Source organism: Macrobrachium rosenbergii, chromosome 37, assembly GCF_040412425.1.
Source record: "Macrobrachium rosenbergii isolate ZJJX-2024 chromosome 37, ASM4041242v1, whole genome shotgun sequence".
Classification (NCBI taxonomy): domain Eukaryota; kingdom Metazoa; phylum Arthropoda; class Malacostraca; order Decapoda; family Palaemonidae; genus Macrobrachium; species Macrobrachium rosenbergii.
Window position 1 is genome coordinate 26374037 of NC_089777.1, and position 23264 is coordinate 26397300.

Here is a 23264-nt window from a genome sequence, read left to right on the forward strand (position 1 = left end):
GAACCACTTTTTAGTTTTTTGTAAAATGGAAACTATTGAGATGGCTTTGTCTGTCCGTCCAACTTTTCTGTCATCCCGTAGATCTTAAAAACTGCTGAGGCTAGAGGGCTGCAAATTGTTATGTTGATCATCCACCCTCAAATCATCAAACATACCAAATTGCAGCCCTGTAGCCTTAGTAGTTTTGATTTTATTTAAAGTTAAAGTTAGCCATGATCGTGCGTCTGGCACCGCTGTAGGTGCCAACAACACAGGCCACCACTGGGCTGTGGCTGAATGTTTCATAGGCCGCTGCTGAGAGAGTAATGGGCCGCGGCTGAGAGTTTCATACAGCATTATACGTTGTACAGAAAACTCGATTGCGCATTTTTTACTTGTATAGATCTTTTAATTACCCCTTAGATCTTTTAATTACCCCTAGATTTTATAACTGCATTGTCTTACGAAAGAAAATTTAGATCAAAGAATGATTTTTCAAATTTTGTTCGAACTCTTCCATGGAGGACAGTTTCTGTTTTATGTCTCGGAAATAGTATTTACATCAAACTAATTTTATACTATAAACTGCTGTTTATCTATTTTATTTATTTTTTTTAGTCCCAAGACAGTTTTATACTAAAAGCATCCCTTATCTTCTTCCTTTTAATTAACATCATCAGAGTTGGGGAAAACAAATTTTGCTCCGGTTCGAAATATCGGTACATGCAAAGCCGACATTTAATCCCGTTTCATTATCTCGAAGTAATTGCCTGAAATACGTGGTTATGAAGCTATTTCGTCAGCGCGAATTCAAGAAAATTATGAAAGATGAGGTAAAAAAAAAAAAGTGAGTAAGTCTTCATCAGTTTAGCTGACTTTCGTGCAAGGTTGAATCAGGAAGTTTCCTTCATATTTGTTTAATCTTCTCTGTAAGATTTCAGGTTTAATTTACATTATATTTTTCGATGTTGAAATCTATACCTTTCCGGCCTCTACTGGTGGAGTTCCACAGGGTTCTGTTCTTTCACCTTTGGTCTTCTTACTCTTCTCTGTAAACTTTTAGGTTTATGTTACATTAATTATATATTTCGTTGTTGACAGTGCGACATCTCTACATTTCGACCTCTACTGGTGGCGTTCCTCATGGTTCTGTTCTTTCGCCTATAGTTTTCTTACTCTTCATTGTAAACTTTCAAGACTTATTTGACATCATTTACTTTTTTTTTTTTTTTGGCTGTTAACAACGCGACATCTGTACTTTCTCAGCCTCTGCTGTTGGTGTTCCTCTTGGCCCTCTTCTCTCACCTCTGGTTTTCTTTCCATTTGTCAGTTATTTCCAGCGTACAACTTCTGTACGTGACAAAACAAACGACTCAGCCTCCACTCTCCGTCTGTGTCCGCAGCCATTCTTCAATGTTACGTACTAAATCACTAGACGATTTTCACGAACATTTCTCCAAGTTCGAGAACAACTTTGGCCATGTCATATGGAGTGTTCTGCGTTGTTTCATTTATATTTTTTTCCTGTTCATCTCTGAACTTTTAATACGAGTATCTCCATTCACCCATCTAATTTTGGGACGTATTTTCGCTGACAACCAAACTTTTATTCTTTCGACTGGTTAACCATGGTAAGCCTTGAATCTTTCGTTTGGTTAATGCAATCAAACCATGAAACCCTTGTTGGGCTAACCTAGATAATCTTTTAATTTTTGTTTCTTTGACTCAACCAACCCTTCAATATTCTGATTGGTCAGTCCAGTTAAGCATTAAATCTGTTCTTTTCAAAAACAACCAATTCTTGAATTTATTAATTGGTTAACTTAGCTAATATCTGAATCTAATTTGTTGACCTAACTAAGTCTTAAACTTCTTATTGGTTACTCTAGTTATGCTTTGAATGTTTTGTTTGGTTAACATAACCAAACCTTTATCCTTTTTATTGGTAAACCCAGCTAAGCCGTGAAATTTTTGTATTGTTAACCTAAGAGAACATTAAATTTTTTTTATTCTATCTAAACCTCGATTTTTTTTAATCAGCTAATAGTTTAATCCTTTTGTTTCACTGACCTGGCCAGGTATTCGTCTTTTCTTTTCTGGCCCAGCCAAGATTTGAATATTTGAATTATATGATTAATTGTTCCGGATGGAATTATGCTCGTAATTGAATTTTCATATTAATAACGAAGAGGTTTCACAACCTTTCGGCTTTGAACATGACGTCACCTGTCACATATTAACTCTCGCTCGTTAGAGGTTTGATGATCCCCGTAGGAGGTGTTAGTGCCATCAGTGCATCTCATGCGGTGCACGGTAGGCAACACTTAAGGTTCTTTCCAGCGTGACCTCGGCCCCTAGCTGCAACCCCTTCCGTTCCTTTTATTGTACCGCCTTTCATATTCTCTCTTCCTTCCTACTTCCCAGCCTCTCCTAAAAATCGATTCATAGTGCAACTGCGAGGCTTTCCTCCTGTTACTCCTTTCAAACTTTTTACTGTCAATATCCGTTCCAGCGGTGAATGACCTCATAGGTCCCAGTGCTTGGCCTTTGGCCTAAATTCTATATTCAGCCAATCCATCAATCAATCAATCATTAGAGGTTGACAACAAACCTTTTTAACAATGCCAGGAACAGTTCCAGATTTAAAGCTTAAATTTTTTCTATGTTCAGGCTGATGTGTCAAAAAGACCAATTGGAGTATCTCGTTTCCCTGAAAGATAAATCAAATTTCCCAGCAAAAATTTTTAGTTTTTGGAACATTGTCAGTGTGCTTGTGGATTTTGAAAATCGAATTTTATGGATTGTGTAAAGAAATTACGCGTGATCCTTTGTGTTAGTCATTCAGTATGCTTAAAAAATGTAAATTTCTCTCTCTCTCTCTCTCTCTCTCTCTCTCTCTCTCTCTCTCTCTCTCTCTCTCAAGGAGAAGTGGATGACTGGGGAAATGTTCTCCGTTCCTTTCTAGAGGGAAAACCACGGAGGAAGGTTTTTCCATTTCTTCCTAGAGAGCGGTTGAACGAGGAATTATTTTCTGTCCCATCCAAGGGAATAGCAGGGTGCGGACAGTTTTTTGTTCCATCCCAGTAAATGGAGTAACGGGAAACGTTTTTACGTAGGTTTCAAGGAAACGTTTATTCTTTTGAAATTCTGTAATCGTAAGTTTTTCAAATTCCGAAACGTTTCTCTCTCTTTTTTTTTGCGATTTTCTAATTGAAGGAAAGTGACAGAAGGAACAACTTTTTTCTCCACCTTCTTTAAATTTAGTTTGCCAATTTTCAAAATAGGTCAACTGAAGAAATAGGACTTTTTGTCTTCGAAATATTCTGTATTTGTAACGTTTTAAATTTCGTATTGTTTTAAGCTTTACGATTTTCAATTTGGAAGGGAATGACAGAAATAAAATTTTTATTCTCATCCTTACAAAAATTTATTTTGTCAGTTTTGAAACTATTTGAATGAATAGTTTTACGATTAAAACACTATCGCTTACTGAATTTTCAGCAACACGCCCCTAAGTGCCATTTGGTTTATTCAAAAATGAAATCTATCACGCTGTATTTCAATAAATTTAAAGACCAAATTCATTCGTTTTTAATGGCAAATCGTGTGATCGTAATGTCATTCCAGACTCTCGTTGTAACAATAATGAGATTTAACACACGCTGATAAACTTGTACTCAGCCTGTTGGATGTTTTATCAGCCCAGGTGTGATTTAAAGTTTTCAGCAAATGTAATTTTATCAGCCCAGGTGTGATTTAAAGTTTTCAGCAAATGTAATTTTATCAGCCCAGGTGTGATTTAAAGTTTTCAGCAAATGTAATTTTATCAGCCCAGGTGTGATTTAAAGTTTTCAGCAAATGCAACTTTTGTTGCAGAGTAAGTGACGTGTCTTTAAAATGAATTTTTTTGCGTGACAGTTTTAACACTTTGTTCGTTGTAAGACAGTTATTGTTTCCATGAATTCCGTCTTTGTGTGTGTGTGAGAGAGAGAGAGAGAGAGAGAGAGAGAGAGAGAGAGAGAGAGAGAGAGAGAGAGAGAGAAACCTGATATAGCAGTACTTTCATTCATTATCAATATTTGTTCAGTATCCCAGTCAGGGAAATAGTGTGAAAACCGTTCATTCAGACATTGGAGAGAGAGAGAGAGAGAGAGAGAGAGAGAGAGAGAGAGAGAGAGAGAGAGAGAGAGAGAGAGAGAGAGAGAGAGAGAGAGTAGAGTATGCCCATATGGAACAGTATATTCATTTAGTATCAATATTCCATTGTCAATATCAGCGAAATATTTCTTACTCAGTGTGAAAGCAATTCATTCTAACATCGGAAACTTATGAATAACAGTACTTCAATTTAATACCAGACAAATGTAAAGCCGAGTTCCAAGTTCCTGGTGCGAATGTCCTACTTTAAAACAATAACGCGAGGGAATCCTATTCCTACCCGGATCTCCCGTTATGGAAAATATCCACCAAAGGTGACCTGAAATTTCAGTCGCTGTTTTGAACCCAAAGGAAATGCATACTATTGTTTACAAAGGGACTTGAATACAGTTAGAAATACTTCGTTTCTTTGTGTCAAATTTCTATTGTAAGCTTTATTGTTACCTGAAGGACAAGTCAGGTTTATTAAAACTAGGTGAAACGTTTTCATTATTAAGCGGTCAGTATTTTGCTATCTATTAATGAATGTCGGAGATTGGTTCATGTTTCTTTAAATGGATAATGGTCTCTAAAGTGTAGGCTACAAAGTTTTCATAACTCTAATAGATGCTCTGTTTCCTCATGTTTTCTGCAAGGATATGTCAATGATCCAATTTATTTACAAGTTGTCGAAGTTGTCTCTTTTTAAAAAAAAATTCAAATAGATTAAATGGTTCTGGAAAAACCGAGGAAGTTTGAGGTTTCAAATCTTAGAAGGATTTTATCATCTCTTTGTTTGTTGTTTCTCTTGATAATCTACCATTGTTCAGTTCCGGGTAAAAGAGTAAGGGAAAGCTTAGGTCTAACGTCCCAGCCCTGTTAGGAAAAAAAAAAGTGCATTCGTTAACTTTTGCATTAAACATACACTGTCTATCTTAGGTCTAAACTTCCAGCCCTGATAGAGGAAAAAATGCTTTCGTTAACTTGTGCATCAAACATAAACTGTCTATCTTAGGTCTAAAATTCCAGCCCTGATAGAGGAAAAAGTGCTTTCGTTAACTTTTGCATCAAACATAAACTGTCTATCTTAGGTCTAAACTTCCAGCCCTGATAGAGGAAAAAATGCTTTCGTTAACTTGTGCATCAAACATAAACTGTCTATCTTAGGTCTAAAATTCCAGCCCTGATAGAGGAAAAAATGTCAAACATAAACTTCTTAGGTCTAAACTTCCAGCCCTGATAGAGGAAAAAATGCTTTTGCATCAAACATAAACTGTCTATCTTAGGTCTAAAATTCCAGCCCTGATAGAGGAAAAAATGCTTTCGTTAACTAACATAAACTGTCTATCTTAGGTCTAAACTTCCAGCCCTGATAGAAAAAAATGCTTTCGTTAACTGGCATCAAACATAAACTGAGTTCTTAGGTCTAAAATTCCAGCCCTGATAGAGTCCTTTCGTTAACTTTTGCATTAAACATAAACTGTCTATCTTAGGTCTAAACTAGCCCTGATAGAGGAAAAAATGCTTTTTGCAGCTTTTGCAAATAAACTGTCTATCTTAAGTCTAAAATTCCAGCCCTGATAGAGGAAAAAATGCTTTCAAACTTTTTGCATCAAACATTCTATCTTAAAAATTCCAGCCCTGATAGAGGAAAAAAGTCTTTTGCATCAAACATAAACTGTCTATCTTAGGTCTAAAATTCCAGCCCTGATAGAGGAAAAAATGCTTTCGTTAACTTGAAAACTAAACTGTCTATCTTAGGTCCCAGCCCTTTGCGTTAACTTTTGCATCAAACATAAACTGTCTATCTTAAAAATTCCAGCCCTGATAGAGGAAAAAATGCTTTCGTTAACAATCAAACATAAACTGTCTATCTTAAAGTCCCAGCCCTGATAGAGGAAAAAATGCTTTCGTTAACTTTTACATCAAACATAAACTGTCTATCTTAGGTCTAAAATTCCAGCCCTGAGAGGAAAAAGTGCTTTCGTTAACTTTTGAAGAAATAAAAAAAATTCCAGCCCTGATAGAGGAAAAGTGCACTCAAACATAAACTGTCTATCTTAGGTCTAAAATTCCAGCCCTGATGAGAAAAAGTGCTTTCAAATTGCATCAAACATAAACTGTCTATCTTAGGTCTAAAATTCCAGCCCTGATAGAGAAAAAAAATGCTTTCGTTAACTTGCATCATGTCTATCTTAGGTCTAAAATTCCAGCCCTGATAGAGGAAAAAGTGCTTTCGTTAACTTTTGCATCAAACATAAACTGTCTATCTTACAAATTCCACCCTGATAGAGGAAAAAATGCACACATCAAACATAAACTGTCTATCTTAGGTCTAAAATTCCAGCCCTGATAGAGGAAAAATGCTTTCGAACTTTTGCATCAAAGATAAACTGTCTATCTTAGGTCTAAAATTCCAGCCCTGATAGAGGAAAAAATGAGAACAAGAAAATGGCGCTGAGTTCCAGTGAGTCCTGATGGCGAATATATTCAGAAATGGTTTTGAGGCCAAGGCATTCACAAATCATAATGTTCTGTGTTCACTTCAGAAACTTTCACTTGTTTGTTACTCCATAAATCTGCGTCAAGTGAAAGTCCCATACGCTGTAAGTGAAAGCCGCATACGCTTAGTGTTGAGGAAGAAATAAAAAAAAATCGTACTCTTTCTGTCAGACAAATTAGGATGTTCAAACCCAAAGTCTACTTTTCAGGTTTTTGGGAGGTTCCTTCTTGTTTGTGCTTTTGCTTGTTTGTTCCTTTGTGTCTAGAATTCGTAATTTGTACTCTTTGTCAGTTTAGGATGTTCTCGTCTACTTTTCAGTATTTTGTGTGTGTGTGTGTGTGTCAGAATTAAAGCATCTGACTGAAGGTTTTATTGGCATAGAGAACAACTCTTTTGCTTTCTTGGTAGTGGTAGTGTTGATAATGTAATCTGTTGTGAACCTTACAAGCGAGTCGGCATATCCAAGGTTGATTATTTTATTATTATTATTATTATTATTATTATTATTATTATTATTATTATTATTGACGTTGTTGTTGTTGTTGTTATGGACCTAGCAGACATGCCTTCGTGTCGGATTCAGTACTAATACAATAATAATTGATTATACTTACACATTTAAGCGTGATGCGTTCCCGCCCTCGTTACATGAGCATATGCAAGCGGCGTTACATAAGGAATCTTACGTACATAACACTTTGTAACCATTTCCTCCGGCTTTTCTTACCTTGCAAAGGACAACTCAAGCTGTATCCTGACCAAAATGATTTCAGCAGCTGTAGTTTAGCTGTGTAGAACATAAAAATTGTTTAGCTGAATTTAGCTTTTGCGGTTTTCTTTGAACGAAAATTACGGATCACAGAAAATCGGCAAGAATGGGGTAACCAGTATTGTTCGGTAGATTAACGCTAGGAGAATTTTGTTATGATTCGAATTTTGATTCTTTGTTACCACTCTCATATCTTAAGTCATATGATTTTTGGTTACAAGTTTTTGAAGCAATATGTCTCTGCCCGATAGTAGAGGTATGGGAAAAAATCAAAAGTACCATTATTATTATTATTATTATTATTATTATTATTATTATTATTATTATTATTATTATTATCTTAATATGACAAAGGTGAACACTTCAGAGTATCCTTTATATTTATGCCATGAAGCACTTAGTTTCTCTAGGCCATTTCAAACTAGCTCTTCCTTCCATAGTTTATGTAAGCGGTCTTCCGTTAAGTAGGCCTCCTAGGAAGAATTTTTGGATGCAAGTTTTTGAAGCAATATTTCTCTGCATACCAGTAGAGGGATGGACAAAACCAAAAGTATTATTATTATTATTATTATTATTATTATTATTATTATTATTATTATTATTCCATTTAACGGCGCAAATAAAGGTCATTATTGGATCTCGGAACAGACCGTCGTGTGCTGCCACGGACAGGCAAATGGTGGAGGCCGCGGGACAAGAGGCCAAAATAATTAGATCCCGTAAAAGACCCAGAGAAAAGACCCAGGGACACCTACAAAGAGGATGAATGAGACCCAATCATACCCCGTGGTGCCGTTCGGGAGATAAACAGTAACTCGGTAATTTCCGTTAACGGCAATTTTTTTTTTTTCTCTCTCTCTCTGATATTAAGATAAAATCGGTCTGGTGTAGTACCAATGGCCTTTCAGCTATGCATTACTCTGCTGGGAGCGAAAGCAATTTTGCGTAAGGGCGTATAATAATCTTTAGAGAATGGAAGATTATTTTCCTTCATGGAAAAGGAAGAACGTGGATGTTTAGTATTGTATGTTAGCGTTATGGAAAGATAAATATGATTTTTTTTTTTTTTTTTTTTTTTGCTACAGGGTTAAAAGATAGAAAATTGTCGTAGTATTTCATGAAATCGTGAAAAAAATATGAAATGCGAAAGTGTGAGATGAATATATGAATATTTTTGTCATTTTTTTAAGGTGGAAAATTGTCATATCCTATAAAATCATCATCAAGAAAATATGAAATGCAAAAGTGTGAGATGAATATGTGAATACTTTTTCTTTTTTTAGAAAAAGTGAAATACTGTCATATTTCGTAAAGCCATCAGCATGAAATACAAAAGTGTGAGATGAATATAATATTTTTCTTTTTTTATGCTGGAAAATTGTCGTATTTCATGAAATCAAGAAAAAAAAAACAAATGCGAAGTGAAAGAAAGCTTCAGCAGAATAAATACCTGGCTATTAACCTGTCCTTGTTATGTTGTACCCGAGAGAGAGAGAGAGAAAAAAAAAAAAACACCGAGATTACCTCGAGAGCCGTTCCATTATGTTTGCGATGCCTTTGAAGGAAGGAAAATGCATTATGAAAAGGCATCTTCAAGGGAAGGGAAATGGGAGGAGATGAAAAGGAATAGATTGAATACAGAGGAAAGGAGGAGGAGGAAGAGGAGAGGAGGAGGAGGAGGGAGGAATGTTACCCAGTGAGGAAGGGGATGGGGATGGGTGTCGTGGGGTGGGGGGAAGAGATGAAAAGCAAGAACATTGAAATGCATGAAAGCTTCTGAAGGGGAAATTGGATACGTAGGGAATTTGATTATTCTAATAGGAGGAAGGAACATGCAGGCTCTTTCCTTTGCCAATGATTTTCGTTGGTTAACTGATTGGGTGGGCGGCTGTGTCCGCCGTATAAATATTGCATGCGCGACCTTTCCGTACCCGGTATTAAAAGGGTTCTTGGTGTATGCAGTGCAGAGCCTCTTGCTGTTAGCTGTTATATCTCACTTCTTTAGCACATTGTGTTCTTGTTTCGATATTTGGGTTGGGAAGGGTCGGGGAGGGGGTCGTTCTCACGAATCTCGAATGCAAATGTGCTCTTTTGATGACGTGCATTTTGTATTACAGCTCTTTAGTTCACTAGAAGGCGAGTACGTCACTCGTAGCGTAATGCAAAATTGTTCATGAATGATGAATATGACTCGGAAAGGAAACCTTAATGAAAAAGTAGCAAAACTGAAGAATAGGAATAAGTGTCTTTGTTTGCTCTTCGGGACGCGCAGGATCACATCCTTTCTGGTATATTTTGCTTAATTGACTTGTATGTCTGAATTATTTTGGGGTATCTTCATCATCTCACAGAGATACCACACAGTTTCTTACACCGAGTTCTTGGGTTATTGTTAAATAATTCTGTCATCAATGATACATATGATATTGCTATTTGATATAATACATTCTTTATTCCTATGCCTCTTTTGTCAGATTTTAATTTCATGTTACAGGCCCTTTTGCGTGGTCAGTAATAATGCGAAAGGCAAGGGAGGAAGTATTACCTTTTGGAAACCATCTTAAAGCATAAACTGCATAGAAAGTGGTTTTTTATTTATTGCTCACAATCTTTCCCTTAACGATTGTAGCTCCAACAATCAATTGAATAATATCTTCCCTCATAGTCTAGAAAAATTATACTTGAAAATTTTTACTCCAGCTGAAATTTTGTCTCGAATATTCATGTTTCTGCTGATGCTTATATTTTTGCCCCTGGTTTTGGTGTGACTAGACTTACCAATGTAGTTGGTTCCTCACCTAATTCTGCTGTCACTGATGCACCAGTACTCAGTGGAAGAGGAGGCTTCATCAGCCTCAGCAGCGTTAGTTGTGGAGCCAGTGGCAATGGTAGCTGCAGTTGCCGTGCTGCGAGTGAGTCCTGGAAGAGACAGGGCTCCCACAAAGCTTCAGGAGCAGAGAGAAGTGGCAAGAGCCAAACCAGCAGAATCAGAGAAGTTTATTGCTGTGCTAGGATAACTTTCAACAGATGTGTAAACATTTTTTGTTGCGATACTCAGCAACCACAGGAAACCTTTTGGATCGCCACCAGATTTGGAGCTAGTGAAGTGCTGGCTTAAGTTTTAACAATGGCAACAACAAAAGAAGTCAACAAACACTGGTAGAAAAATTGCAGTACCCTAACAGGATCAATAGAAGGCAAAGGCAGCTTCATCTATGCTACCAGAATAAGTAGAGGCAGCTGCATTAGCACAACAGATGCAATGGAAAGATTTCAGCGGTTACAGTCACAGCACAATCAGCCACAGTGACAGTAGTACACCCACCACCTGTAGAACAAGAGAGATTGCCAAAGTGGTATAGGTATCATGGCAGCACCAGAACTATAGAAAGAGAGGGTGCAGTTGAAGCCTCATCTTCCACTGGTACTACTGGTGCAACTGTTACCCCTGTTTCTATGGTGTTGTTGCTAAGCATGCTGCCTGTGCCAGTAGGCAACCTTTCTGCTTGTGCAGTTGGTGGTTTAGCAACTGTCTCTGTTTCTGATAGTGTTGCAACTTCAGGTCCTAAAATCTCCATGGCCCAGTACTGGTGCTATGTGGCTGTCTCATCTTTTGCTGAGAGGTCAATGAAGTTGCCTATGCTTTTATGGTGATCCTGTTAGGCAGCTGCTCTTTGTCTGCTGATACTAGCTGACTTCTTGCCATTGCTAACATTGTTGTGAATGCATCAGGCATTTACTGCCTCTAACTCTGATGCTGATGCAACAGGGCTTGTGTTGTTGCTAGCAGTAGTGCCGCTACAAATGCTTGCACGTTAATAATGGAATTAGCCTAAGTGCAGCATCCAGATTCTCTGCCTATGCTGGTTTGTTTATTGCCACTACTAACTCCACTTCTAAAGTTAGTGTTGAAGCCCCCTTTTGTCCCTGTATGGAATGGTGTTGAAGTCCCCTTTTGTCCCTGTATGGAATGGTGTTGAAGTCCCCTTTTGTCCCTGTATGGAATGGTGTTGAAGTCCCCTTTTGTCCCCCGTATGGAATACCAGATATTCAGTTATCAATGATTCTACTCATACTGGGACACTGATCCTGATCTCCACCTGTGGATGCTAAATCTTCTTGCAATGTTGATGGATGTTTTTCTTATTATTGATGCTCATTTCTTTTTTGCTGGTTTGTGCAGTTTGCTTCTTTTGTAATACCACCCATGTGAATAATTAATTCTGGCTACTTGTGGACGTGGCCATAGTAGCATCATAGTAGCCGTTTCCAAAACATGCTTATGCTGAATTGGACGTGGCCATAGTAGCATCATAGTAGCTGTTTCCAAAACACGCTTATGCTGAATGTTGACTAGACATAGCTTGAGCCACCTCTTATATTGTCACCATTGTCTTGCTTCTTTAGTTGATGCAGCTGTCCCTATCTTTGTTTATGAGCTGGTGTGTTGGTACCTGTCTCTGGCCTCATATTTCTGTCACTATAAACATGCACACTTCTGGATCCAGATTTGCCTATAAAGTTTGCAATCCACCTGGTGAATTTTTGCTCCTTTGTTTTCCTTGGTACCCTCAGTTCTACCTTGATAGTTTTAAATTTAGGGTTCCACCATGGTAACTATATTCCTAAAATTCATATTGCAGCTCAAGTTTGTTTGGCTATAGACATTGCTTCGGTGTCTTTACTTTCCTGGTACCCCCAGTTCTACCTTGATAAGTTTAAATTTAGGGGAGTTCCACCCATGATAACTATATTCCTAAACCTCATATTGCAGCTCAGGTTTGTTTGGCTATATAGTCAGTGCTTCGGTGTCTTTACTTTTCTGTCTGCTTGGCCAGCAGAGTTTTCCTAGTGCGAACCGTCTACCACTTTTCTCGCATAGTTTCTTTTGAAAAAGGTGTAGTGTACCCTGCAATTGCTTTTTGTTGCTGCTTCTGTTGCCACTGCATCTCAGCATGCTGGTGTCACTAGTGCTGATTGTGGCAGCAGTCACCATCATCCTTATGCGAACTAGGTGTAGTGGTCGGATCTCCATAATCGCTGTCTGTTGCTCCTGCCATTATTGGTCTCCTCAAGTTGACGCAACTGATATTCCTGATGTGGCCTTGTTTGGAACATAGAATTCGATTCCACTGTCTGGGGTTATTGCTGCTTTGCTGCTTGTCACTGTACTGCTTTTTAAGATACAGCTGCTTATGGTGGGTATGATTAGAATTCGATTCCACTGTCTGTGGTTATTGCTGCTTGTCACTGTACTGCATTTTAAGATACAGCTGCTTATGGTGGGTATGATTAGGCTGGCTGGTACCACCTCTGCTACTTCTGATGTTAGTTTTTCAGACTGCCATTTCTACTTCATTTGTAAATTGTACAACTAGCTAGTGCCCTGTTTATTCAAGACAAACACTTCTTCCATTTTTGTGTTCAGAACTGTATTTTTGTGTTTGCACAATTCTGTTGGTACTGGCTTTTTTCTGTTTGCGGAGCTGATTTTTGCCACAGATTCCACATTTGGCTGTTCATAATTGTTTTTTCTGTTTTTGCATACTGTATGTGCCATTCCACATTTGGCTGTTCAGATCTAAGATGGCTCCATGTTTTCTGTTTGCTTTGGCTGTTTCTGTTTTTTGCATACTGTATGTGCCATTCCACATTTGGCTGTTCAGATTTGTCTTATGCATACTCCACTAATTACTTCGGCTGTTCAGATATGTATGTGGACACTGTACCACTCCACATTGGCTGTTTCTGTCTTGGGGACACTGTTTGGACACTGGACACTGTACCACTCCACATTGGCTGTTTCTGTCTTGGGGATACTGTTTGTACCATTCGAGCTTAGTAACTTGTGAAGCTGCTTGTGATAAAAATTATTTCTTTGTCACAGTGTTATTAACAAAGTCCATTTTTGTGGCACCAACTAGCATATACCTTCTGTGCTATCGGGTCAGTAGTACTGATGTCTAAGATGGTGCTTGAATGAGTTTTGTAATGTCGGTGCTGATACTTGTGTAATTTCACATTCTGTTGATCTGCAGAACCACCAAAATCTCATTTGCTGGCGGCTATTACCACAGAGTTTTCATGCTGTTGCTGCCATATATTCCAGGTTTAACAGCATTAGTTGCTTGGTGCTACTATAGTTGTTCTACTGGTAATTCTTCTTTAATTTTGTAGTAGTACGTATTAGAATTATTGCATACAGTTTTCTGCATTTTATGTGACTATATGCATCACAGGGCAGTAAAATCGTGCTACCTTGCAAGCATACATATACATAATGAACAGAAGTTTTGTACCACAGGATTAAAACAGAAAAATCATTGTTTAACATAGCTTTATTTTTTAAAAACTAGTTACGTTCTGTTAAATATTTACTTTATGGTTTTGATGACTAGTTAGCTGCACATTATGATTTGTTTTGAAAACTACGCACATGTAACCATTAACTGGTTTCACATTTGCTTTATTTCTAAAAACTAATTACATTAACACAGATTTACTTTGTTTTGATGACTAGTTGCGTTCTGCTAATATACTGGCTTCTTCACATCCCAGCTCATTCGAATATTCCTGCAAGAAAGACAAGAATAGGTCAGATTCGTTGAATTGTGAATGAAATAGGAGGATGATACCTAATGTAATTTGGGTACTCACAGAGTCACAAATTTATTTTTCTATTGAAACTTGGTAGATAGCATTTGACTCAGTTTCAGAAATTTTTATCTGTCCATTTCATCGAACTAATTGAACTTGTTTGTTTAATATAAGCATTGCCAGATAATTGTATCAAAATACCAAGAAATTCCTGTGACACTAAAGCGCACCTTCATCAGGAATTCTTATAACCAGACTGTAATCAAGAGGAAGTGCGTCTATAATCGCCTGATCACTTAAGCATAGCCAGGAGATTCCATAGTCATATTTATACAGCCCAGGGTAAACTATAAAGTTTTTGCAAAGTTTGGTCAGAAGTAGTTCAACCTCAACTAAAACAGAGGTCCATAAAGAAACCTTTGGTCTTGTAGCAAGAAGAACGCTGAGACTGCTGTTGTTTCCCAGCCTGATTCATAGCCACTAAAAGAAACCTCATTTGTTGAGGAGCACCAATGCTCATTTTCTAGTCATAGGCTCTAATGCACCAGCCAGTAGAGAGGACTCTAGAACTACAGGAAGAGAAGAATCCAGAACTTCAGGAAAAGAGAGATGTAAGATCATACCAAGACCAGCAAACTGGAATCCTGGAATGCTTCATCTCTCGAGGAGAATCTGGAACACCAGGAAAGATAACATGTAATATTACCAGCAAGCAACCCAGTAGGCAATTGCAAAATTCCATCGTTCTTTTTGAATCTAAAAAACAGTGGTTTTCTTCACCAAGAGGAACTGTGGAACTTAAATTCTAGCAACACAGTAACTTATATGGCTAAGATTTGGAACCCTCAGGAGACCAGTTATATGAGATCAAAAGGAACAGGATTTCCTAATCAATAATTGAAGAACTGAATGTATACAAAACTGCAGAAATGTCATTCTGATTGAACTGGATGAATTGAAAGAAATCTAGTTTCAAAGGGAAAAAAATCACATGCAAAATAATGATCAACATAAACTATGATTTGGGAAAAATTTTGTTTAGCTGGAATAGAAGAAATTAAACTCCTAAGTTGCAAGATTACATATTCTAACTATAGAAGCTTAAGAATTTCTTGAAATCCCAGGAGATTAAAAACTTACTAGGTTTCCTGAGTCGAAGAAGTAGCTTGCACAGTTGCTAGATCTATATCTGCAAATGCTTGTATTTACCACACTCTTCTTTAAATTTCTGTTGCCGAGTGGCTGCTGGCCTCTACATTTGCTGTTTATAGTGGTATTTTTTAAATTATATTTCTTGTTATCTTTGGATCCTTCCTGGTTTCCCTATTAATTCTTCTTATGTATGTTGTATATTTTTCACTTAAAATAGATTGGTGTACCTCGTTGCTGACAACTATCATGTGCGACATTGGTGTACCTTCAAGTCACCCTGTGTCACCAACTGTTTTTATGATGCCACATCTGTTTTCATCCAATGCTATGGCACTATAAAGGCTCCTGTGCAGCCGTAACTTTCCTTTGCTACCATGCTGCGTATGCTTTTTGTGCAGTTGCAAGAAGATGTAAAGTTCTCACTATGCTGGCAGTTTTGTGAACACTGTTTCTGTTACTGTTTTCCACATTGCTTTTGTTAATACTAATGCATGCTTTTGTTAATACTAATGCAGCTACCATCTTCTACCAGGGTATTTGTGTAGCTTACATTGTTTGCTTTTCTTCTGTTTGCAAAAATCGCCAAACCATTTCCAACAATCTGTTGGTTTTCTGGTGGCTTTTATCCTGGTGCCTTTTGCAGTTGTTATAGCCGTTGTTAGCATTCTGGAACTGCAGTTGTTGGTATTGCTTTTCCATATTTGCATAGGGAACTTATTCTCATGCTACCACCAAAAAACTTGCCGTGTCTTTTTTTACCACTGATATCTTTGCAAATTTGTTATTCATTTCCACTACCTCATTAGCTGGTTTTGCTGCTCCCAGAAGTGCTTTTGAAAGTGATATAACGATGTTGCCACCTTCTCAGACTCTTTGGATGCTAATTGCTGCAATTGTGTTGCCGGGTGGTAATTTCTGCTGCTCCCAGAAGTGCTTTAGCAAGTGATATAATGTTGCCACCTTCTCTGACTCTGGATGCTAATTGCTGCGTTGCCGGGCGATGATTTCTGATGCTGATCATGCCACAATTGTTTCATATGGGCCTGTTCGGCTACTTGTGCCATATTGTTGATCACGTTGCAACGCCAGCCACCCCATGTCAGCTCCTCGATATAGTACAACCATCAATCCTTGCTGATAGCACTGCCAGTGTACTAGCTGTTCTTACTATCATTACCAATTCCTATACCGATAATTAAAAGAATGTACCAGTGAACTTCAGCTGCTTCTCAGTCCACTGAAAGCTGAAGAGTTCAGGAGTAAAAATACCCAAGGAATAACGATAAGAAACTTAACCATTCATTTCTTGATGAAAAGTCATCGTGACAATCGATAAATTGTTGGTAACCAGGATGATAAGTTATCTTCCAGTCGTAATAGATGTATGACATAGTGCCAGTAAAAGTTATTTTGGATGAGAGTAGGGCTCTACTGGTGAAATAATTCAAGATCCATGAAAACAGGTGGCTTTTTTATGTAGGTAGGAATAGAAATCATTTAGAATTTGCATCAAGATTGCATCAAGATTTCATTTTACCAGACTTTTTTGAGTTTGGCAAATACTGAAGAAATTTTAAAATATTATTTTACCTTCAGACACTTGCCAACATTGATAGCATTTTTTCACTTACCTTGTATGTGGTGCTATTGTAACCACAACTTGTCCAAATACTTATTGAGAACTCCTTGTTCCTAAAGACATTCCACAGTAGTCGAATTCCATTCAACAAGAGTGGCACACGGTTTTCAGCCCTGCACCATCAAGATTGTCCATTAACCTCGTAATCTACGAAAAAAGGGAATATATTGGTTTTATCGACTTTGAATGAACTATTGCAGCCCATTTTGAGACAAAAACCATTGCAAACAAAAACTGCAACAGCTGGATTAATTCAGCCTCATACTATGGCAACCAGCGCGTGTACTTAAAATTGTTAATAAGGAATCACAAAGCTTTTCTAACAGAAAATTTATACTGTATACATTTACTATTTTTTCTCGTCTCTGTAATCATAACTACAGAATCCTATGCATTCTCTTATATATGCTGTTCGTTGTACAAAATGTCAAGTCTCTTACTGTTATAGTTTTTAATCAGCAATAATTTCTGTTTCTCCCACAGGCTCTCCATTACCTGAGAAGTCTCCTGGTGGCACTCTGGTTTCGGGTCCTCCCGTTGTCAACATGTACGAAGCGCCCTCAGACACCAATCTCTCCAACGATCTCTCCCTCACTCCAACGCACCGCATGTACCACCAGCTGACTCCAACCCCCGACGAAAATGTTCGTGCTGCCCACACGCTCAACACTCTGGTCACAGACTCTCCCCACAAATCGATTCCAGAACCTGTAAGTACAAATAGATGTAGAATATTTGTGTGTGTGTGTGAAATCTTAGATAGTGGGAAAATATATAGTGAAAATTATAATTGTATTAAGGTGTCATGTCACTTATTCACTGCAATATAACTGCAATATAATTTGTGTGTGAAATCTCAGTGGAATATTTACATTTGCATTCGCTGCAATAAAGCTATTTTATTTTGGGTAATTTTGCGGCATAGTAAATTTGGAACTAGTTTTATATCTGAGGATAAAGTCACACAGCAATGATCCAGTTTAACAAATTCCACAGACAATACAAGAAATTATGGATTCATTTTGAAGAAAGACAATTTTTGAGTTTTAATAGAAAATTATAATTCCAAATATGGAATGGCCCATTAGCTAGGATGACTGACCACCTGGAAAATTTATTAAATTTTTCTTGGTTCACACACTAATGTGGTACCACCCGCTACTCTATTTTCCAGGAGAGCAATGGTGGCACCGCTCTCACCTTCCTGGAATTCACGGGCGGGAGAGAGTATACCGCCCTTCCCAACGGCCGCCGAGCTTCCGTTAACGACCTGGGTCCCAGTGCCATCATTCCCACCACAGGATCGCCCAACACCACCTCGACAGAATTCTGCACCATCAGGAGAGGAACCAGAGCCATCGACGTGGGCGCTAAGAATGGGAGGCCCCTGATGAACAACTACGCTGACATCCCAATAGTGCCACCCATCTTGCCCCACAATGGCACTGCCCACCCACCGAATCCTCGACACTCCACCTACTCATTAACGAGTAAAGGCAACTTCGGGTCCCCACCACCGCCCCCGTACTCAAGAGGGACTAAAATAGGCTCCCCAAGGGGGTCCTCCTCCCCTACAGGATCAGCCACTCCCACAATCGCCAGCTCTGGGGTCCACACAGACGACGGGGCTTCTCCCGAGGCCAAGTACATCTTCTCTCCCGAGGCAATGATGAAACCTGGCACTCTTGTGTGACCCCATTCATCCGAGGCCAGGCCTTAGATCCTCAGTAGTTGTGATTTTAACATTTTACAAAAGTAAAAACTAAGCTGTGAAGTTAGTCTTAATTTGATCAGATCTCGCATCTTCGCTTTCGGGAAGTTTTTAGTCGTCGAAAGGAGCACTTCCCTTCTCGAAGGAAGGTGATGAAGACGTGTACTATATATATAGCCTGTTCCCAAGAGGAGGGAGTTTGTCCGCTGAAAATGATCGGAGGGAAACACGAAGAGAGAGAGACACGAATTCGTTGTCTCGAATGCTGAATGAACGTTTTCCAAGCTTCTATATAATCCAGTGGGAGTTGTGTAACTCGAAACGAACTCGCTCTCCATTAGTGAAATTCAAGTGTCGTGTGTTCTCGTTTATCATTCTGTGAAAAAAAAAAATAAAACTTTTGATGATTTTTTTTTTCCACTCTTGTTCTAAAGAGTGGTGCTGTCTCCTTAGAGAAATGTAAACTAGAAGAAAATTAAAAATAATAAAGTTACCAGACACTACTGCATTGCTTGATCACACACTATAAGTATTTGCTGAGATTGTTCATCGAAACAATGATATATAAATATATATAAAGCATAATCTCGGTCTTCCTCTTGTAAGAATCTTGTAGACTCTTCGAGTACTTCTAACCGCAGCTGAATTTATACAGGTAAATGCTTTTTATTTAAAAGATATATTTCATACTATAAGGGGAGTGATTTTACAAGTAGTTAATGTAGAAAAATGACGGAGAATTTTCCTAATTTTTCGTGTACAGAGTAAAAAAAAGGATTTTCATTTTTGCTCTCAAATGTCTTAAATCTCCAGCTAGAATTAACCAGAATTATTAGACAAAATTCAAATACTGATCGTTATGTATTAAAAAAATCATTAAGTTTTATCAGTTCTTCATAACTTTAAAATTCACTCAAAATTGCAATAACGGGATCAATAACCATTTTAACGTGCATGCAAAATATTTTTATAGGTATAACCAAACCAACGCTGAATACATTTGTCTTTCACTCAAATTTCCAATAAGAGGATCAGTGCCCGTTTTAACATTTTTTTACATGTATAATCAAATTAACACGGAATATATTGAAGTTTACTAATGTTATAAAAAAAAAATTATATTTTTTATATGTATAATCAAGTCAACAACACAATATATGTAAGTCTACTAAAGTTCAAAAAATAAAATTATATTTTTATATGTATAATCAAATCAACACGGAATATATTTAAGTCTACTAATGTTCAAAAAATAAAAATTAAATCACCACGGAATATATTTAAGTCTACTAATGTTCAAAAAATAAAAATTAAAAAGTTTCCTTTTTCAGTATGTGAACTTAATTCATTTTTTGTACGACAATGTCTCAGCTTGAATTCCTCACTCTGTCATTTTCCTTCTCTTTTACAGAACGTGCGCCTAAACTAGGGCCTTCACACCCTTCCCTCCCTCCCCACCCCTCTAAAAAAAAAAAGAATAATAAAGCTATCTGTAATAATGACATACCTGGAAGATCCCCGAAGCCTACCTCGAGCAAGCCGTTAGAACAAAGGAAGGGTTAGTAAGCGCAAATGACTCTACTGTTGACCTTGCAAACCTCTTTTTGTTGTGGCACCTTTTGTTGCCAGCGGTGATATTCAGGACGCTTTTGTTCTCTCTTTTTTTCTGCTTTTTTTAAAACTTTTTTGTTGCTCTGTTTTGAAGTGTTTTCGGCGAATTTTTCCGTAATTTCTTTCATTGCTTTTGGCCTGGATATGTCATTTTTTTTTTTTTATCATCTTTTGTTCGCTTGTTTTTCTCTTGCTTTCCGGGAATTTTGCTGCTATTATTTCAAGCTTTTTGTTCTCCGTATTTGTTCTCTTTTTTCTCTCTCTCTCTCTCTCTCTCTTTTAAAACGCTGTTGCTTTATTTTGAAGTGTTTTCGGTGGAATTTTTTACGTCATTTCTTTCATTGCTTTTTTACCTGCATGTGTCAATTATTGTTTTATTTTTTTTTAAGCTTTTGTTCACCTGCTGTTTTAGCTCTGTTTTTCGAGTTGTCCTTTTCGTAGGAGTTCTTCTTTATGCATGAATGAAATTTCCAGTGAATTTCATTCTAATTTAATTGCATTTTTCTGGATCTGATTTTGTGTGTGTGTGTTTTTTCCTTCGGATTATATTTGGGCTGTTAATCATTTTATGCAGCGTCGAACTTGTTAAAAATGTTCAGCTTCCTTTTACTAAGTTCACCTGAAGTTCTTGTGTGTGTGTTTGTGTGTGTGTGAGAGAGAGAGAGAGAGAGAGAGAGAGAGAGAGAACATTGTATTGCCAAGCAATTTCTCAACGCTGGGCACAACGAAGAGACGAGGAGAGAGAGAGAGAGAGAGTGAGAGAAAACTGAGTGAGAGAGAGAGAGAGAGGGTGTGTGTGTGTGTGTGTGTGTGTGTGTGTGTGTGTGAGAGAGAGAGAGAGATTTTGACAGCATTCAGATGCTGTGAGCTATTTATACTAACCATTGATTTACCTGCTATAAAATTAAACCTCAGATAATGCTTTTATTCTCTGATGGTGCTGAAAGCTGATAATTGAGGGAAATTATAAAGATAAACACGCTTTCTAGCGAATCGAAATTTAATACTTATCTGAAATATTAAAGAAAAATAACTTAAATCTCATTATTTTACTCTGGTATACCATCATAATACCATAATTCTGCTCTGTATACAACTAACTATACTCTGGTATACCATCATAATTCTGCTCTGTATAACTAACTATACTCTACATAACTATATCACTAAATGACAAAACGATTTTTCAAATCACTAAATGACAACCAATTTTTCAATTCACTAAATGACAAAACTGTTATATTTTTTCACTGGGGCGTATTTTAGCAATTACACTGTTTGAAGTCGAGACGTAATCCCATACATAAATCCAGTCTCCTCTAAACTGTTGTCAAGTCTGAGTGACAGAACCCATTTCCGTATCTGGGTAATGTTATATATAGACCATTCACGTACATATGACAGAAGGAAAAATGAAATAGTCTCTCTCTCTCTCTCTCTCTCTCTCTCTCTCTCTCTCTCTCTCTCTCTCTCTCTCTCTCTCTCTCTCTGAGGACCTCTTGTCTCGTTCTCTTTAAATGTCGTTTCGAGTCAAAGCACATTATGCTCCTCGAGACTGTCTGTTATTTCTCGAAATGTTCTCTTTGAGCATCAGTCTGCTTACGAAAGTATAGTAAGGTTGTGCTGACGAGAGAAAGTATAGTAAGGTTGCGCTGACGGAAGAAAGTATAGTAAGGCTATACTGACGAGAGAAAGTATAAGGTTGTGATGACGAGAGAAAGTATAATCAAGTTGTATTTACGAGAGAAAGCATAATCAAGTTGTATTTACGAGAGAAAGCATAATCAAGTTGTGCTTACGAGAGAAAGTACAGTAAAGCTGTATTTACGAGAGAAAGTATAATCAAGTTGTGCTTAAGTGAAATAAAGTGCAATCAAGTTGTGCTTAAGCGAAATGAGTTGTCCTGACGGGAGAAATTATAATCAAGTGTGGCGCATACGAGATAATATAATATTGGTGCTTACGAGAGAAAGTGTAATAAAGTGGTGCTTACGAGAGAGATTTAAATTAAACAATTCTGTGGAGAAAGAGGCGCAATGCTTTTTTTTATTGACTGAGATCCCCCTCGCGATTACAGGGGTCTGTCACATCGGTGAGACGAGTAAAGAGTACGGTACTAAGGGGATAATTATTTTGTTACATTTGCGCAGTAATAATTATTTTGTTACATTGCGCAGTACGATACTAAGAGATAATTATTTTGTTACATTTGCGCAGTAATAATTATTCTATTACATTTGCGCAGTACCATACTGAGGGGATAATTGTTTTGTTACAATTGCGTAGTACGATACTAAGGGATAATTTATTTTGTTACATTTGCGCAGTACGATACTAAGGGGATAATTATTTTGTTACACTGGCGCAGTACGATACTAAGGGGCAATTATTTTGCTACATTTGCGCAGTACGATACTAAGGGGATAATTATTTTGTTACATTTGTGCAGGGACAAAAATTAAATTAAAAATCAAAACTAGTGTAACGATCATTTTATCCATTGGTATGGGTCTTTATTTCGATAAGCTCCCTTGTGACTTGACTTCAAGCCCACTGTCTCGTCCTAAACTTCATGTTGCAACTTAATTAAGGTATTTGAATGTCACTGTCATACTCTCTGATATTTCAAGTGAGATTAAAGTCAAAGAGTAATTTTCCTAATCGGTATATGCTGCCTTAAAATGGAAGACTGCGGTATCTGCAAAAATGCAAAACTAGAGAAAAATGGTAAATACCTCAGTTTTCCCTTCCATTACTACGGACTTTGCAGATACTGCAAATGGAACCCCTAAACAAAGCACTGAAGAATAATTCTGAAACTGCAGTAACTAGTGTATTAGTGTTGCACTAGCCCAATAGGTGGCATATCTCAATTTCGAAAATTTGCAGATACTGAAGTTTTCCAATTTAGGGCAGTATGGACAACAATCATAAAGAATCTTGAAATACGGGATTCTTACGGCTGAAGGCGCTACAAAAAAAAAAAAAAAAAAAAAAATCAATTCAGTTACAGAAAACCAATTTTTATTACAAGAAGCCAATAAAATTTGCACAGTCACGCACGAAGGTAACATGACTCAGAACTTTGTAGCTCAATATTTCTCTTGTGAAAAGACGCAGAAACGGAAAGCATACCAAAGAAAAGGTCAACTCAAGGAATAAGCAT

The 23264-nt window shown here is 37.5% G+C and overlaps 1 protein-coding gene and 1 long non-coding RNA gene across 4 annotated transcripts in view; one reads left to right on the forward strand and one right to left on the reverse strand.

Annotated features, from left to right (window-relative positions):
* The window catches only part of LOC136825427 (irregular chiasm C-roughest protein-like), a 212039-nt gene that overhangs the window by 183882 nt on the left and 4893 nt on the right, over positions 1-23264 (forward strand). The window contains exons 11-13 of the mRNA XM_067081815.1: positions 17260-17486; positions 17951-19142; positions 19899-20045. Of these exons, the coding sequence (XP_066937916.1) occupies positions 17260-17486; positions 17951-18469 (746 nt within the window). The 3' untranslated portion in view covers positions 18470-19142; positions 19899-20045. The remainder of the gene's footprint in view (positions 1-17259; positions 17487-17950; positions 19143-19898; positions 20046-23264) is intronic.
* Positions 13712-23264, reverse strand: part of LOC136825428 (uncharacterized) — a 326278-nt gene continuing 316725 nt past the window's right edge. For all 3 annotated transcript variants that reach the window (XR_010849338.1, XR_010849337.1, XR_010849336.1), the window contains 3 exons: positions 17272-17484; positions 16769-16923; positions 13712-13961 (listed from right to left, as the gene is read on the reverse strand). This is a non-coding gene — a long non-coding RNA (uncharacterized lncRNA). The remainder of the gene's footprint in view (positions 13962-16768; positions 16924-17271; positions 17485-23264) is intronic.